This window comes from Trematomus bernacchii, unplaced genomic scaffold, assembly GCF_902827165.1.
Source record: "Trematomus bernacchii unplaced genomic scaffold, fTreBer1.1, whole genome shotgun sequence".
Classification (NCBI taxonomy): domain Eukaryota; kingdom Metazoa; phylum Chordata; class Actinopteri; order Perciformes; family Nototheniidae; genus Trematomus; species Trematomus bernacchii.
The window spans coordinates 250,327-269,072 of NW_022987574.1; the positions used below are offsets into that span (position 1 = coordinate 250,327).

At 43.7% G+C, this 18,746-nt stretch overlaps 1 protein-coding gene across 1 annotated transcript in view; it reads left to right on the top strand.

Moving 5' to 3' along the window:
• The first annotated feature begins 6,747 nt into the window (after positions 1–6,747).
• zeb1b (zinc finger E-box binding homeobox 1b) overlaps positions 6,748–18,746 on the top strand; it is a 46,602-nt gene continuing 34,603 nt past the window's right edge. Inside the window, exon 1 of the mRNA XM_034126738.1 lies at positions 6,748–6,878. Within this exon, the coding sequence (XP_033982629.1) occupies positions 6,821–6,878 (58 nt within the window). The 5' untranslated portion in view covers positions 6,748–6,820. The remainder of the gene's footprint in view (positions 6,879–18,746) is intronic.

The following is an 18,746-nucleotide window of genomic DNA, read 5'->3' on the forward strand; positions in this document are numbered from 1 at the left end:
AGTACTTCAAATAAACGTTTCACAGTGAGGTCATGTTGTATTAGTCTAGTTGCCAGCTCATAGAGTCCTGTTGCGAACCCAGAAATGTTGAGCATACCAAGTTTTATGATAGAAATGTATAGTACGGGTCCCCAGCACATAGAAACTGCCTGATGCTAACTTGCTTATATTGGGCAATTTGTACAATAAGCATAAGTTGCATTTCCATTAAAAGGGAAAATAGTAAAACAAAAACTGCTATGGCCGATTTAGACAATTTTGGAGTGATTTTGGGAGTTATTGAGGATGCTGAGTCCATTTCTGACATTTTCAAGAAAAACATTTGTAGTTTTAACAAGAAAGTGGCCATATTTGTACTCCTGGTGGGCTGATTTTTATTCGTTTTGGGGATAATTTGGATTGGACAGATTGCCTATTTATTTGGAGGACTGTTGTCCACAGGGAAATAATGTTCATCTTGTGCTCTCTATATCCAATGGTCGCAACATTAGTCATGGTAGTCAAAATCTGCCCACTGAGTATAAATATGGCCACTTTCTGGTTAAAACGGCCATTTTAGACTACTAGACTATTTTGTCCTAAACACCGAAAAATAAGTTCCTTCACATCCACCCGATAGACATAAATCTCAAAACCAAGGCACATTGTTCAAAAACCTCTTGCTCACCAGTCAATAATTATGTCTTTTAAAAAAAGAAATTGCAAAATGTAACTTCTTCTTTTTCAAGTGCCATACGGGTTAGGAAATGGGCCTACTTTTTCAAGATAGAAGCAGGCATCCCCTGATAAACAACATCATCCTGTCACTTCAGTACACCTCAATTCACATGTTTCATTTCACCACGCTCTGGTTTCAACTGTAAGAAAAGATGTCTCCAGAAATAACGCCTTGATAGCCTGAGTCAGAGCGCACAAATTCTGTTCCAGACGCAAGGACAAATGAACAGTAAAATGCACCAGGCTCTCCAACGAACACAGTATAAATTTACACCGGGCTTTCCAGAAGATGGCTGTCTCCTTTTGACAGTCACAAGAGGAGGGAGAAGACCAATGCAAGACTGTCTGGAGCACAGAGGTTGTGTGTGTGTGTGTGTGTGTGTGTGTGTGTGTGTGTGTGTGTGTGTGTGTGTGTGTGTGTGTGTGTGTGTGTGTGTGTGTGTGTGTGTGTGTGTGTGTGTGTGTGTGTGTGTGTTCATATGTTAGGATAACTCCACACACGTCTGGCTAGCCAAAACAAGTATATATCTTGGCCTGCCGTAGAGACAGGCAGCGTTACGTTCACCCGCAGGTCAGGAGCTCTCAGCCCCGTGGCCACCCACCCCCGTGGAATCATGGGAGTGGGGGAGTTTGTGTTTGTTTGTGTAACTCTGAGCATTAAAGAGGGAGCTTCTTCACCCCCTGTTGCCAAATCCTTTCTTAAACGAATTATATAACTTTGATTTTTAAGTCATATAATGAAGAAAGAAAGAGGAAATAAAATAAAGGAAATCTGTTCCTTCCACTTCAATTAAAGATGTGATTTACAAATGAAAAACCTGTTTATTTGTCATGCAGAGTATTAGTCAGCATGTGAAAACAGTTCTGTAATGTCTTCTGTTGTTTGGGAGAAGCTTTGTAAAATATGAGAACCCCGAGGATATCATGAGGGTGGTCTTGGGTTGATCTCGAGACTTTTTACAACGTCACACCATAATGGTCTCGGTCATACAATTGTAATTCAACACAAAGCCTTGCAACATTTGAAAGACATGGCTGTGTATTAGGGAGATTCTAAGGCCTGCAGGGCAAACTCCTGGTTTATGATTGGCTTGTTGCTCTGTGGAGAACCCAAGCCAATCACATTCTTTGTACTTCCACTACAGACTCACAGGATACATTTGGTCGAATTAAAGCAGAATTAGCCAAAAATATTGTGACTTGTTAAGAACAACATATCCTACACTTCCCATAATGCAATTTCATAGCATCTTTAATTAGACCTTCTCTCCCTGGTAAATGCTATATTCAGACCCTTTACTCTAATGAAAGTAGGAATACATATATATAAGTAAAACTCTTTCATTTAATAATCAACAAGCAAAATGTACTTAAAGTGTCTAAAGTAAAAGTAGTCAATGCAGTATAATGTAACTATATCCAGTTACAGTAAATCATTGAATTATTCTTACTAATGTGTGAACCTAAATTGCTGTTGTGATTGTGGGAAAGGCCATTTTGATTAATGCAGAAAAACTCAATGTGGAGGATTTTATTATTATTATAATTATTATTATATAAAAGTTATTTCAATAAATTGCTGGCCATCATAAAATAATAACGTATAAGTGTGAAATCTTATTTTATAAAGTGAATAGAAACAGCTGTTATATAAATGTTTGGAGTAAAGAAATTCAATATATCCTCTGAATTATGATGGAGTGTCATGAAATGCAAAGGACCTCAAAATAAGTACTGCAATTGAGTAAATGTGCTTTATACATTACACCACCATGATCCTCCGTGCTAACAGTTTGCAAGTTAGGCTTTCTATTAAAAACGTTACCCCTAAGTCCAAGGCTGATAACATCAGCAGGGTATTTTTCTTAGTCTTTGTAGTCTCTGCAGAGCCATAAAAAGCATTATTAAACTGCTTTATTAGGTTGATTAGTACTCCTCATGACAATAAACGTATTTGTTTCAAATCTGGAGTTCCCCTTTGACAGAGCATTTGAATACTTTGGGATGTCTAACTAGTGTTTCGGTTCTGTCCTATTCACCTTTTCCTCTGACTAAGATGTTTGAGGTGTGGCTCACTCCGACAAGTGTGTCAGCTACTTCCTGTCTGGAGAAAAATCCATAGAAGAAGACGGAAGTGACTAGCTTTGTGGAGGAAAATAAAGAGATTGACATCTACAGTAGTCCTCAAAACATTGCATTGTTGGGCTCAGACTCTGACAGCAAGCATTCAACTACTGAATACTTTGGCTGATATTTGTTTCAGGAGTTTCCCCCAGGGACTGATTTGACCTCAGTAGAGAGACATGAGAAAAATGCTCAGGCATGCACTAAGATCTGTTTATTTGCAGCGAGCCAGATTGTTATAAGGAGCAGAATTTATAAATCAAAAACAGGGTTTCCTAACAAACTCCTCTCAATTCTCACGGCTTTTTATGTGCACTCCACTTCTAGGCTGAAATTGATTTTTCCACACAGTATCAGTTGCAATGTAGGCTCCACCTGAGCACTTTTAAAGTGTGCGTGTGTGTGTGTGTGTGTGTGCGTGTGTGTGTGTGTGTGTGTGTGTGTGTGTGTGTGTGTGTGTGTGTGTGTGTGTGTGCGTGTGTGTGTAGGTGTGTGTATCTTTTAGCTGGATAACTGCAGCTGCAGCTGAGTGCCATGAGGGTGATAGTGGGGGTTGCTGGTCTGTGGGAAGGGGAGGAGGAGGAGGACCTCACATTTAGCTGCCGTCCCTTGGGAGAGATTAAGCAGTTTAGTCTTTGCTGTGTCTCTCTCTATCACTGCCACCGCCTCCTGCTTCTCCTCTCTATTCGGAGTGTACCTTTACTGTCATCCTGCTTTTGCACTTTCTGTTCCTCTCTTCTACTCTCATTTCCTCTGTTCCTTGACTTGCTTTCTTTACCATTCATCCTGCCTGTTGAGCTCTTTCCGCCAGACTGTTTCTATTTTAAACCCTTCTCGCCTTCTCCCTTTTCTCTTACCCAACCCTCTGACCCCGAGACATCCAGCTGATTCTCTCCACCGACAGCCCAGATGGCACAAAGCTAGTGTTTGTGGTTGGATGTACGGGACAGTGCTGACCCCCCCCCCCCCCCTCTGTCCCAACTCACCGATAGGCTGCTTTGGCCGGGCCGTCCCACTGAGCTAAACCTCTGGTCCTGCGTGGAGCACCACAGGGCTCAACCACTACTCACATTAATCTCCTAAACGATCCTGGACCTAAGAGGATCAATACTCATTTTCAGGGAGCAGCATGATCCCTTAATGTAGTGGAGGATGGCTGCTTATCCCTCACTCTCTCCCCCCCCTCCCGCGCCTCAGTTTCAACTCCCCATAGGAAGAGCAGGAGTCAGCCTTTCATTCTATTTCATGGCCCACTTTAGTTAAGACAATATCTTGATTTTACTGCCAATGTCGTTATTCAGGTGAATAGCACCTGTGCGTCCTCTTGGGGGAGACTTTTCCAGGCCTTCACGATAATAAAAACTGCCTCTCTTTATTAGCTGAAGTAGCAGTTTTAGTGAGGTACCCATTTTTATGATTGGAGATCAATGTCTTGTAATTGACTTCTCTGACCCCGCATTCTTTCAAATCATAGAGGGGTCATCGGGAATCCTGCTTGTTTCTAACAACCTCACCACCTCCATGTATTTCTCATTTGTTGGAATTTGCTCTGGTACAAAATACACAGTAATTTGCCAGAGAAAATAAATCACACTGTTTCAATCCAGTTCCTGAAACACAGCAGAGATGTCTTCAGGCTATTTCGTACGAGTAGTGGTCGTTGATTGTTATTCTTTGTTTTCCACAGACGCTGAAAAATGACGTCATGCTAATAGCGGGGCATCCAAGGAAAATGGGAAAGACCTGACTTTCCATTGGATAACAAGCATCCTATTTTTCCAGGCTCGGTGTCGGGGCACACCGCTACGACTGCACGGTTAGCCGAGCGTCTCCTCATTGATCTTTGCTGATGTCGACGGTTTCTGGGGCCTTTTTCATCAGGGGAAGGCAGAGACAACGTCTGGGAGCCCTCCCCTCACCATATCCCTCTCAGGCAGGCTGTCTATTGGTGGAAGAGGCCACCTGGAGCAAGTTTGGAGGTGTTGTTTATGCTAAAGCTATTACTCTCTGTCTGGGCAGACTGCCCTGAGAGCTGGTCTGCTACTGAATTATTCAGCCAAGAGATCTGCCATCCTATGAATACAAGCTGTCAAATGTAGTTGAATGATGAACAGATTGTCCAACAATGAGGTGTCCGTATCCTTGAGTATAAATGCTTGATATGTAGATGTACCTTAAGGCTACATGCTTGTGACATAATATCTAACTTAACACAAAAAGTAAGGACATTTGTGTTTGGTAGATTGTTTTATTGTAACAATGCTTCTTGGCAATAAATCTTATACCGTTGGAAAGCCTGTTTATTTACCTTTCAAATGGTGCCACATTTGTGAGGAACATGCATTTGTGGGATGAGCAGCAGAGCTGAGTATGTGGGTTGCGCCCATGAAAAATGTGACAAATATGGCAAATGTAAATGTTAAGTTTATGATGGTGAAATATTGGTAATGTAATCCAAATGTATCCCGTAGAAAGACAGAAGTCAAACTGGTTACTTCTGCTTGCTCCCGTAAACATCCAAAGCGATTACAAAATATAGCCTCATTTAACAGTCAATACAGGACACACAGCTTGAGGTAAAACTGGGTTACACAGTCTGCTACAATAGACTGTCTGATGACAACATCTCACATACCAGAGGTCCAGGCATCAGAAACCTTATAGTCATCTGCCTCAAGAATAGCCGCAGCCTGGCAGCAACTGCTGCTCTTCTGACCTATAATTGCATGTCATGGGATCATTTCATTCTGTGCTCAGTTTTTATACTTCATCTTCCCTTCACTATAACTTTCCAGAAGAATTCACCTCAAACATGTGATTGTGAGTTATTTTTTCCTTTCCAGTTACACAGAGCCTACTGTGATCAGTAGTGTGTATGTGTTTGTGTGTGTGGAGGTTTGTCTGCTGAAGTGGGCTCCCCTCAGGAGAACAGCAGGGTTTTTCTTTAGGTAGAGGATCGAATCACTGATGACAGTCTCATGACCTCTTCCTGTCACACGCACAAACACAGACACACGCTCTGTCTGCTGCATTTCTACCACACACACACACACACACACACACACACACACACACACACACACACACACACACACACACACACACACACACACACACACACACACACACACACACACACACACACACACACACACACACACACACACACACACACACACACACACACACACACACACGTAAACGTAAACAACAGGTCAGATCAAAGTTGATTAACAAAATGACTTAACTAAAGTTGCTTATTAAAAACATGATGCGCACTGATTGTATTTTAAATTGTTCTTCAATCAATTACTTTGACATGTGTTTGGGTGTGTTTAGTTTGTTTTGTTTTGGTTTTGACATTTACCTGTATATCATTTTAATTTTAATGTTATCTTTAATTGTATTAATCTTATGTGAATCTACTGTCCTGATTTTCGCTCTCACTCTCTTGCTGCTTAAACTCCTGAATTTCCCCACGGGGATTAATAAAGGTCCATCTTATCTTATCTTATCTTAAATTGCCAAATACATCACAATATTGACATTATTCCAAAACACTTTTTTTTTGGCAAAACAAACAAACACAAGTGAACAAGTTATGTAACTTGGTTTATTTCAATGTTGTAAGCAATGCAAACTTCTCTACAACCCCTATCCAAAATTACCTATTTCTACCTTCTGTACCTTTAACAGCCTATAAAAGACATAAATACATCTCTGTATCGTGTTTTAAAACATGACATGTTAAAAGGCTGCAGGTAGGGTGCGCATGCAGCCATCTCTCTCACTTCCAGTACTTACAATGAATGGTACTGGCAGCGTGGGTCGGGGAGGTGCGGGAAGGTGATGTCGTAAAGCTTAGTGTCGTAAACCAGGTGCGGAGAAGGGGAGGTGAAGGGGAGGGAGAAGGAGGAGGGGGAGAGGGGGTGAGAGAGGAGGTGACTCTCCGGCAGCATTTAGACACAACGAAAGGATCATGGCGGATGGCCCCAGGTGTAAGCGCAGAAAGCAGGCGAACCCGAGGAGGAACAACGGTGAGTTAAACTACTTCCAACGCGGGGCTTGTCTTTCGGGGAGACGGTGCAGAGGCTGTTCTGTCTCCCGGTAATTTCAGCGAAAAGTTTGGGACCCCAGAAGTCCGGTTTTTAGTAACTGAAAGTGCTGGGAAGTAGCAAGTGAGCGCTGTATTACAGCCCTATGTGGTGTACCGTTATACCTGGGTCGCGTCTCTCCCTCCGCCTAGCGGTCCGCTGCACTGGAGACCGTTATACGCACCTCACCCTGTTAATAGTGGACCAGCTTTTGTCTGCACTTTGTACTTCTTTATTCATTTTAATACACTTTAACCCTCTTTACAGACTCTGCTTTTATTGAATTTGTTGCATTTTGTCGAGTTTTTGAGCCAACCACGAAACTCGGACCTGTTTCTGTGTGAAACAGGCTACCTGATTGTTATTGCGGAGATCGACAGACGGGTTATCTTTAACAGTTTTGGTTAAAAAACATCAGATTTAGCGGTGATTTTATTGAAAACGTTGTTAATATGGTTTATGTTGCTGAAACAGAGGGAGCACAACTGTTTGGTTTGTTCTTTCTTTCTTTTGCTCACTCATAGCAGGTAGCGATAGGACACTGTTGCTGCAATAGAAGGGCTGACAAAACGTAATTCGACGGATTTTATCCTGTCTGCAATGTGCTTCAAATGAAGTCTATATTACCGACGGCATCATATCAACGTTTTACTAGAGAAAAGTGAAGAAATACGTGTTGTGTTGAAACGCGCTTTGGGCAGGTCTCTTTTCTTCATCTTGCAACTTATAACACTGTTGTAGTTATGTACTGCTCATGTCGTTAAAGTTAAATGCTTTCACACTGGTCTTCGATAGTAAACTAACGACAGAAAGATCAGTCGAAACATGGTGAGGGTAACCGAGGTTCCGGAGAACGAGGAATATCTCACGCGCTGTTTGTGTGAGCAGGGCGAGCGCAGCCCATATAAGGAGAGCGGATCCTCTCCTGTCGCGCGCTGGGAATCCTGATTCTTGTTCGACCAGGGACGCGAGCGAACCTTTACACAAACTCATTTTTTTAACGTAATATGTTAGCATTTTCTCTTATTTTAATGCGCCTGTATAGCCTACTAACAATTCGAGTGGATAATGTGTGTTTCGGTATGCGATGACCAACGGTTTTCACCCAGGTTATTGTCGTGAGAAAATAGTGTTTATATTGTTACAAAGTAACTAACGTGAATCTCTTCAAGGATACAGTTTTTTTTACTAGATTTATCTCCTAGTTTTATCACACATGTGTTTGCTAGTTGCGTTTATTTTTGTTAAAGGGAAAACTAAAGGACTTTTTCGAGTTGTTGTCTGTTTTCCTGCTGCATCTTTCCATGTATTTACGTGGGCTCTTGTGAATCCGTAGAGCGATATTTTACCACGCAATTAGCTTTTTATAACTATTTTATTGAGAAAGCAAGCCTTTTTTGTCGCAGGTTTGACAACATGTGTTGTCTATCAACAAGTCATGTGTTGTGCCACCCAGTGTAGCTCAAAGGAACTGGGGTAACACAGGACATAGCGTTATTTTGTCAAATCAACCTTGTATCATTAGATTCAGGATAACCGTACTCGATAACCGTAAAGCCGTTTCTTTTTTGTGTCAAAAGCATTCGTTTGGGGAGGAAAAGCGACCAAACGATGTGCGTTATTGCTGTTTTGTGAATTTTCTCTGAATACCTAGTGTGCAGAGTGGCTTTTTATAGGTACTATCGATGTTTTCTACTGTCATCTTGTTTTTTATGGGGTGTGTTCAGCTATGCATTCCCTCCCTGGAGCGTTTGTTCAGTTTAATATGTGCAAGGTGTGGACACACCTTAAATAACGGTCCTGCTGTCTAGGTGTGGATATTCCTCTGCCTTGTGTTATTTGCTCTGGAGAGACTTCAGGATCTCTACCTGTCATTTGTTGCTTTTCCCCTTTACCTTAACAGGGTTATTTTAAATAAAGACACATCTCTGTTGATATTTAAAGTCACATCCTTAACTCAACAGATGTGTTTCCCTGTTACTTTGCCTCATTTGCATTTGTATCAAAGAGCTTCCTACCACCTCCTGACAAGAGAGTGATCTGTCATGTAAATTAACATCTCAGAAAACTTAACTATTTAAGACCTGTTTTGCATGTTGTCATACACTTGATTTGGTTGTCATTTTATAAGTTTGTTATAGCTAGTTTGTTAAATGCTCTCTGAAGGAGCAAATTACAGCCTAATGGCTACTTTTTCATAATAAAAAAAGTTTCTGTAGCCATTGCTTGGGCTATTTTAATTAAGCAAGTCCTAAAGTTGTGCCCGGCTTGTTATAGTCGATGTCTCTGCCAGGTCCCCGGCGAGCAGGGCGATCTGAGATCAAGGTGAGCCCCATTCCCCGCTGTAAACAGAGAGGTGTTAACAGCCTGCAGGACGACAGGTGTTTGCAATCGGCGGGATACTACAGCTTCCTTTGTCGCTTCTCCCCACTCAGCTCCCCTAAAGGAAAAGCAGCCGTTCCCTGCAACGGTAATTTAACACAGCAATTTGGGAATAGAGGAATGCGCCCGGTGTTAACATTCTTTGCAAAAAATAAACAGTGCTGTGCTGGGACAGCTTTGTACCCATGTTCAGGAGCTGATGTTTTAAGAACAGTGGACAAGTAGCTAGGATTTCTATTTATTTAGCTATATCACACGGGCCATTTGTATCATCCCCTAACCTGTCTCTGTGTCTTCCCCCACTCTCTTTTTCTATTTCTGAACACACACTGGCACCTTGATGAATCATCCATCAAATGAAGTAAATGAGTTTGTGGGCTTGGCACTCGGCAACTCATGTAATGTTGAGGAGCATGTTTATTGGCCTGGTAAAACTATACTTAAACTATACTTAGTGCCCTGGACTCCCTCACCCTGTCTAGAAGCTATTGAATACAAGCACATGCTGTAAGTTAGTGGGAGAACAATAAAACATGCTTCAGCTATAGCCACAGTTTGTTAGACGAAACAAGTGGGGCTGTGGTGAAGCTTCGGAGGAGGTGCGGATTGGCTCTGTAGCTCCGCATGCCACTTCGGTTGTTTAAAAGACATCTGTTTACATTTAAAAGGTCCACCCCTGTTGTGTGAAGAGTTGAGCAGAGGAGGACATTTTTCATTTATCTCCCTGCTTTTCACCAACTTCCTCGGCAGCTTCATTTAAAAGTGCCAAGTAAGAAGAAAATCTCCCCGCCTCCGCACTCTCTTTCTATCTCTCTCTCTCCCCTCTCACTCCTCCTTCCAGAGCTTGTCCTTTATTTCGGGGGGTTAAGACACAGTAGCCAGGGGTGCTGTTGATTGCCCCCTGACCTAGGCACCCATGCGTGCCTAGAGTATGACTTCACTTTCCCCCCCTGTGCCATTGTGAGGCTTCCAGCATGTCCAATTGTGTTTGTGTTAAACTCTGTTCAATGAAAAGGGAAGAGAGGAGGAGGAGGAGGGGTTGGAGGATGAGAAGGGGGGGTTGTCGGAGCTGCAGATTTTTCTCCCTTCTCTCTGTCCATTCCTCCCTGACCCCTTAAACTGTGGGCTCCCATGTTCCCTGTGGAGCCGAGAGGGGGGATGGAGAGAGTTGGTGAGAAGTGTCCGAGGTGACTAAAGAATTTTACAACAGGTGACAACTGAGGGATTGTTGCTGGCAGATGGAAAGCATGACACACAGGGCAGCTATTGTATCTCCTGCGGGAGAGCTAGATTTATGTTTTTCAAATCAGCTGAAGTAAGCTAATTCTAGACCCCAAACAGGTACAAACTTTTCACATGCTTGTTTTTTTTTATTCATCATCGGAAGGGGAAGGTTTCTAAGCTTCACCCCTCAACTTGTCCGTCAGGGTGGGAAAGGGCTGTCCTCAGCTGACCATTGGGCGGAATTAAAATTATGTGATGTACGACCACACTCCCACCTCTGTTAAGGCAGCTTAATGATTAGCTGCTCCCATGGAGGCTGAGAGCATTAGCCTATAAAAAGGTGCTCTCTCTTCGTAAAGAAGGAGTTTTAAACCCAGAGTCAGTTTCAGTAACCCCCTTAACTGCGCTTGGATGTGCTTTATTGGGGTTTGTGTGGCTGAATGCTTAAATGAACCATTGTGTGTTCAGGCTTTAGTGAGAAAGCCTGAGGAGAAAGAGCCTAGTTACCTTTGCAGTTTGCCTGCTCTACCTCATACACTTTCAGTGGCAGAAGAAAAGGCCCATTCAGCGGCCCGGCATGGGGAGGGAGAGCCCTTTTCACACTCCGCTTGTGGGAAACTTCTCCTCCATACTGTGCATGCCATTTGCATATGACCCATTCTTTTCCCAAAGGTCCCCGTGAGGGAGGAATCCGCGGAACGCTCACAGAATTCATCAAATCCCTCTCTCACACGGCCCTCGGGCCCTCAAGAGCCTGCTTTGCAGCACACTATTTGACATTTTTGTCTTGGAAATGTATCGTACGTCTGCGTCATGCTTTAACGTTATCGCCGACACATCCCTGTGGCATTTATGTGCCGTGTATTTTTGAATGGCAATGCACTACCCAGTGGGCTATTTTTAATGCCAGGATGAAGGCTTAATTTGGCACAGCAGGCAGGAGTTTCCCCAAAATCCCCAGCATGGGCAATGAGGGGTCCATCTGCATGACAGGACAATGTGATGGGGGGCCGCGCGCCTCGGAGGCTCCCTAACTGACGCGGTCATCCACAGATCGCCAGCACTCTCCCTGAATGACACAAATATTGAGCATAGGGGGTATTATAGGGGTGAGGCGGTGGGAGCTTGAAGCGACGCGTCGGCTCAGTCAACTGGACAAAAACACGACCGTTGCTCTCCCCCCCCCCCCACAAATGCTGCCTTGATGCAACACAACACGTGCAACAGCATCCATACTGACATGCTTGTTGTTGCTGAGAGAGATGTGTTAGTCTGCAACAGCCTTGACCCCAGACACTGATACTGACACGTAAAGTGGTGCAGGCAAGTATTTGTTGCAGTGCATTGTAGGGAGGAGAGCTCAGTTAAGTGTATCATGTCGGCTAACTGAGCAGAAAAGCCCCCTCTGCCCTCCTCCCCTGACTCCAGAGCATTGAGTCACGGGCAGACAGGTGTATTTGCAAGATGTCTGCAACCCCTTCTTTTCCTTTACATTAACTGTCCCCTTGTTCCCTTTTGGCCGTCTCAGCCCCTCCCTACTAGTGTGGGGGTGAGAGATAATATTCTCCAGCAGTGTGTATACTTGAGGGAGAGATTACCTCTAAATTGCCATCCTGGTGGAGGTAAATATTGTGTATGGTGTGCGCAGCGCTGTGTGCTGATGTGTGTTTTTAATCATGTATTTGGTGGCCTCTCTTCAGGTCCTCAGTGAATCCCCTTGGGTCTGTCTGCAGAGCCCTCCTTGTCCCCCCCCCCATCATCACCACCACCTCTTTCTTTCCCTTCCCGCCCATCCATCCCCTCCCCTCCCTTGTGGTCCTCAGTGGAGCGGTTAATGAAAAAGACTGGACTGACACAATAGGCAGAAGGCGGGCCCTCTAAAAGGGGCTCCTGCACCAGCTTGTGTTTATGGTAAAAACTCATCAGCGCTAACCTCTTCTTCAGCTTCACTTCTGACCGTTTGTGTGTGTTTTTATCGTCTCTCTTGACATAGATGTTGGATGTCTTATCCCTTTTAAATATGCTTGACCTCACCATAGTCCCACAGTGTCTCTGTCTACAGGGATAAAATTAGATGACATCAGATGAGGAGTAATCCGCTGCCATGTATTGTGCTTTGAACACTGGCTTTTTGCCAGGCCGTTATGATGACCATATTGATTTTCCTCTCCGTAGCACACAGAACTGATAATGGCCCTCCTGAGGGGGTAGGCATTCATATTCACATACTGATTCCAGTTGCACAGCTTGACTGTGATGTGACTGACAAATCAAATGCCCTTCTGTCCCCCAGGTCCCGAGCAGTGAGATAGCTAGGCTAGCCCTGAGACGGCTTCACCAAAAAAACCTTAGTCACCCTGTTTGTTAGTCAGAGAGAAGGACGGCTTCTATGTTGACTGTCGACATGGATAAACATCCACACAGGATTAATGAGAGGAGAATGGTCAGCCTGAAAACAGAGGGGAGGGTAGAATAGAGGGAGGCACGGAGCATCCGCATCGCCCCATTTAACTCATGAGTGTTTTGTTGGGCTCCCCATGACCCTGCTTGTGTGACCTAACCGAAGGAGGCAGCCAAGCCTATCACTGTTGACTGTTTTAAGAGAACAGATACATATGTCTTTATGAATTCAAAATTCAAAATATGGATAAAGGGCAAAGGAAAGAATAACATATGCAGCCTAGACTAAATTGACACTGGATCATAAGAGCAGTAAACAGATTAAAACAAAGACAGATTAGAGTAATTCATTCTATTCTTAAGGTATATTAGGGTTGTACAGGTACATACATGTAAGAATACAGATTTAGGAGTTACAGCTAAGTGGCAGTTAGGTTAAAAATGCATTAGACTACATTTATTTGGATTTATTTTAATCAAACAGTATATGAAAGTTACATTTTGCCGACTATTCACTCCTGTAAACATGTGTACACTTATGTAATATACAGTAAGAACACTGAGCAAACACTCTGTCAAAAGCACAATAGGTAACACAACTGAAAAGCTTCTCCTATGCTATGAAATATAAAATACATAACAAAACAAGTGGCCCATGTATAGTACCAGGGTGTTTCTCGATGAGTACAACAGCTACAGCCTTAGGAGACATGTTCTGCTTCCTAATGACTATGTTAGGTCAGTCGTGTGAAAGCGGTTTCATTAACTTCCTCCTTAAAGAGACTCAACAGGACTGGCCCCATTTGATAAATACCTGTTTGAGTGGTCTACATAAGTGATTTCAAAAAAGCTTATTCCCTTTAAATCACTTCTTTACACAACCTGGAAATGTAGGTTCTCTTCCCCACAATCACCTGTGATGTTTGACGGCCTTCTAGAGTAAAGTACATAGTCCAGTTTTCCCCACTGGGTTGTAGTGACACTGGAAACTGGAATGAAGCCACTGACCTTTGACCTATCTCAGCCCAGCTGTCCTATCCTCAGTTCATCACTACCAGCGATCATGTGTTTACAGTCAAAACAAACTTGGGCCTCGTCCAGCACATTGCATAAACACACGTGTGGGTGTAATGTGTGTGTAGCAGGTAGTGAAGGGAAGGGAGTACATACCCCTCGGATCCTCGTCGCCAGGCGATGATACATCTGTCTTCTTCCTCACGTAGACAGGACCCTCCCCTCTCTCGTTACACTGGCGCCGCCGCTTTCGCCTGCAAGTCAATGAAGAGTGGCCTTTAATTGATCACGTTTGGAGTTGTACGACACTGTCAATTAGTGCTTGCTCATCACTTGTTTGTTTGTTTTGTCCTATCGTTGTCATCATAACACCCTTCATTAGTTGTGCTAGCAGCGTACCTTACAACATCTACAAAGCCACATGCTGTTACTTCACTATCAGGTACTTCCTTTTTCTCACAAAGTGTCTCTTTCTTTGGCTCCTTTTTGAGTCCTATGTATTCTTTTCTTCATGCCGTCTCTCTTTCCCCCCCACTCCTCTCTCTTGCAGCTGTCTTGGCTCTGATTCTCCAACACCAGCAGGTGCTGTAGGCATGAAGCAATTCAGCTATACAGCACTCATAAATAACACCTGACAAATGTATGAGAGAGCCAGAGCTACGGCCCGAGTGAGGTGGAGAGGCAGAGATTGAAAGTTTCCTCTGGCAGGAGAACAGGGCGTGGCTCACAGTCAAATGCTGGCCTTCAAAAGAAGGACATGTTCAGAATAAAGAGAGAAAATGTAAGAGAAGCAGAGAAAAGAGCAGCAATGAGAGGTTTTTTTTCATGTAAAGTGTGAATGTGTTGCCTGTACTTGCTCTTCGCCTTAATGCCAACTTTTCAATAAACCCCCTTTCATGCAAATTTCTAGCAAAATGGATCTTTTTAGCACAAGGCCAGCACTTAGTGACTGGTTAAAGAGGAACTTGAAATTGAAGGAAGGGAGCGTTATCTTTTCTGTAATTAGGACGTAAGAGCTTGGAACAATGTTAATTGTGCTCTAAAAGCAAATGAAGAGGTCAGGGAAGAAATGATATGCACACTTTTATAATCATCATCCGTAATGAAGCAGCACTCAGAATAAATGAACCCATAAATCAGGCCCGATCAAGGACTATTAATGAACACAGCTCAAACTAACTCTGAGCTGTCTCTTTGTCATGTTATGCTCTTTAAAATCCACCACGGGCAGACACACATCCTGCCTCATCAGAAGCTATCGATCAGCCTCTCAGGGCGAAGGTTAGTTTGTCATTTTCTCTTGCCTCACGGTGAACAAAACCAGGAAGCGTGTGAGAGATTACGGCCCAGGATGCAACCTGAAAGCTTTTTATCTCTGTGAAAACAAGAGGCTTCCTGCGGTCCTGCTCCCATCCAGGCCACCTCCCCCCCCTCCTTCACCTAACCGGGCCCCCAGCACCTGTGGCAGCCTATTTAAGGCTCCTCATCAGGGGCCGCGGAGACCACAAACCGGGGAAGAAAACATGAAAGGCTGGGAAAAGAATCAGCGCTATTGCTAAGCTGAAGACTTTCACACAGAGGGCAGAGAAAAACAGAATCTCTTTTCAGACACATAACATTTAAAGGTGATCCTGGGAAAGAAAGGTCGGTTTTTTTCTTGAAGGGAATGTTAAAACTAGGGAATAGTAGAACACTACAACTGTGTCAACCCAATCCCCATGCTTCCAGTCACTTCTAAGTTCCCATAAAGAGCAAAGAGTGCCCTGACACATAGGCCTAAAGAGAAAATAGAAAATAGTCCTGTCCTGTTTGCCTGTCTTGTCATTCTTTTGAGGAAGTTCACGACTTAAATAAGCCACTGGTGTGCTTCTTTTTCTTAAGTGAAACTGTTGCCTAATCTTCTGAAAGATCCCTCCTCTCTATTTCAACATAAGATTCCTCCACTCTGCTGCTATTTTTTATGAGTAAGCATCAAAATCCTGTAAAGTTGTATTGTTAACCCACAAAAAAACACTCCTATGCTCCTTTGAGTTGCTGCCACAGCTGGCAAGGGTGGTTTGTCTTGACAGTATCCGCGTTGAATTTCAATGACCCTCCCCCTGGTCTTATTATGCCATCGCTGCTAACTGGCTCCTATTCACTGCAGTGTCCTGACTTCCCAAAGGGGGCCTAGATAAACAAGGGCTATTCAGTCGCTGAAAAGCCCACCCCCTGCCAGCCTCGGACTCTCCTTGTTTCGGTGCCAGGCTGCAGCGCGTCTCGCTCGCCACCGACGCCAGCAGCAGCGGGCACCGTGCCATCGATTCTTCTGCAGCACACAGCACACTTTTAGGGAGATTAAACTCTAGACTTAACCGTGATGACTGATGAATGGCCGCCATAAGAATGATGAGGAAGGCTGAGGTGTATGAGGAAGGGGTGCCCGAATGTTTCTGCACTCGTGTGAATGTTTCTGCGTTAAAGAGGGAGCAGTTATCTGTAGGTGTGGTGTGATGTTGCAGGCTAAGCTCACTTCCTGTTGTTGTAGTCCATCAGGGAGATCAGGGGTGGGGGATGCTCCCATGAGACTACCCCGTGAGAGTCACATGGTCTGGCTCCAATGCATTTAAAGGCCATGTTTTTTGTGTTTCTCTCTCTCTCTCTGTGTGTGTGTGTGTGTGTGGCGCAGTGTGTTAAGCGTGGTTTGTGAGTGCCTTCCTGACCTCCACCTGAATTCTGACCCGAGTGTGAACTATCTCTTCCTGGTTGTTCCTTGACTTTTTTTTGTTACATTTTTTTCTGCCCTCCCCTCCATCCTGCCTCCTAATCAACAGATCTCAGAGGAAAACCACACATCTCCCCAGGGTGCCTCTCAGCTTCTCTCCTAAGCAGATGTTTAAAAGCTGCTTGTTTGTTTATCCAATGGAAGTCATTTTGATGGATGGCTACCATACAACTGGGCCTTCACTCTAATTCCACATACCTTTGTATTAGAGTTAAATATTTGAAAGTACAAATGGGTTGGCCAATTGCATCAGCAGTTGTCCACAGTTGAAATGATTACAGGCGTCATTGTGATCGCTGGCGACTCTAGGCCATTGGTAAGCAAGAGGAACAGTGTCCTGTAATGGCCCTCCTGTCCAGCCCACCTTCATCAATCCCTGACTCGCCAAGCTAATTTAAAGCAGTGCCCTTCTAATCGAATGGCTGTCTGATAAATCTTTGAATCAGGACAGATGTCCAGTGGGGTGTGGCAGTGACACAGCGTCTAGACGTGCCGAGAGGTGAACAGACGACTCCAACGTGATTCAGATGCTAAGGAATCTCTGTGTCTCCTGACGTGGAGCGGCATTTTAACCAAATCTGTTCCACTTGAGTGTCCTTGGGTCAAGTCCTCAGCAGGAGAACTCTCAGGCCAATGTGGATTATTATGGACACACAATGATCCTCGAGTACACCCTTTAGAAATAACATTAGAGTTGATTGAAGCGTGCATTACGGTGACAAGGCTTGTATTTGGGTCAGGCTTTATCCAGCATGCTTCTTAGAAAAAGGCAGAGGCCTAGGGCCTGATTCCACCTAATAATTGTATTGCCCCGTGACAGATAACACTGATGTAAAGCTGTTATTGTTGGTGATGAGTCTATTGAGCCCAGCCATGCTCTTTCCCTTGTCCTTGGGGAGCTTATCCCTCAGGCAGGGCTTGTTGTGTTTTTATTCAAACCCAGGTTTAAATGGACCAGGTTCGCTGATCGACAAGCAGATTAACCAACTAATAAAACGTACATCACGATATATGGAGAGGGCCCCCCCCTGAGACTCTGGCTATTAATATACAAATATGGAGGATTACTTGTCTCCATGGCCGTGGAGAGGGGATTAGGGTCCCGGTCCAGACAGATTGGATTTAATGTGTGTGTAAGACTAAACGATTGCTGTACTACAAAGCCTTCATGTAGGTGCACACCGATCTGCGCTCTCCGGCTGATACGTCATAACATCCTGTCGTGTTTGTGGATCACTTACATCCATTACATGTCTCACTTGTGTGTAGATAGAGACATATAATTATTGTATCCTCTTTTTTAATGTACCATACCCAGTTAGTCATCTGCAGCTCTGAATTTGCAGCTTGTATTAACCGTATTTACAGTATTATATAACTCTTGTTTGCTTGAACAAACATGCAGGTTTACAAGAACAAACTTGGTGTCCTCTCCTTGTGCACGTCCTTATATTAAGTGGTGAGTTAACTAAATAGATAACAACTAAGTATATGTAGTATAATTGTATATATACAGTAATAAAAGCTCTTTAATAGCCGTGTAGATACCTCACAACCTACCTGTACTCAGGTTATAATAGGTGAAATGTTTATAGAGCTCTCAGCTACATTAAAGGTACTGTAGGGTAGGTAAGTTTGAGAAACCGGCTCGAGATACACTTTTTGTTATATTCCATGGAATGCTCTTAACATCCCGATAGCAATGAATATCTTAAGTGCTTTGACAAAAAATCCATAAAAAAATGTCATCTGTGGAAGCCGTAGTACTGTAAAAAGTATTTTTAGTCGGCCCGGCTAAAATGGATGGCCTACCTGCCTGTCAGCCTTCCATCTGTGCACAAACTTATCTCGTGCCCTCATTGGTCATGTGTGCGTTCGTGTGTGTTGGAGGATAAGGAAGTGGCAGATTTTCTCCGGTTGTGTATTTTCAAATTCTAGCGATCACACACAAAGAATCATATGACTCTCTTAACTTACAATCAACAATTTCATAGTCAACAGCATGCGCGAGACACTGAGAAATTAGC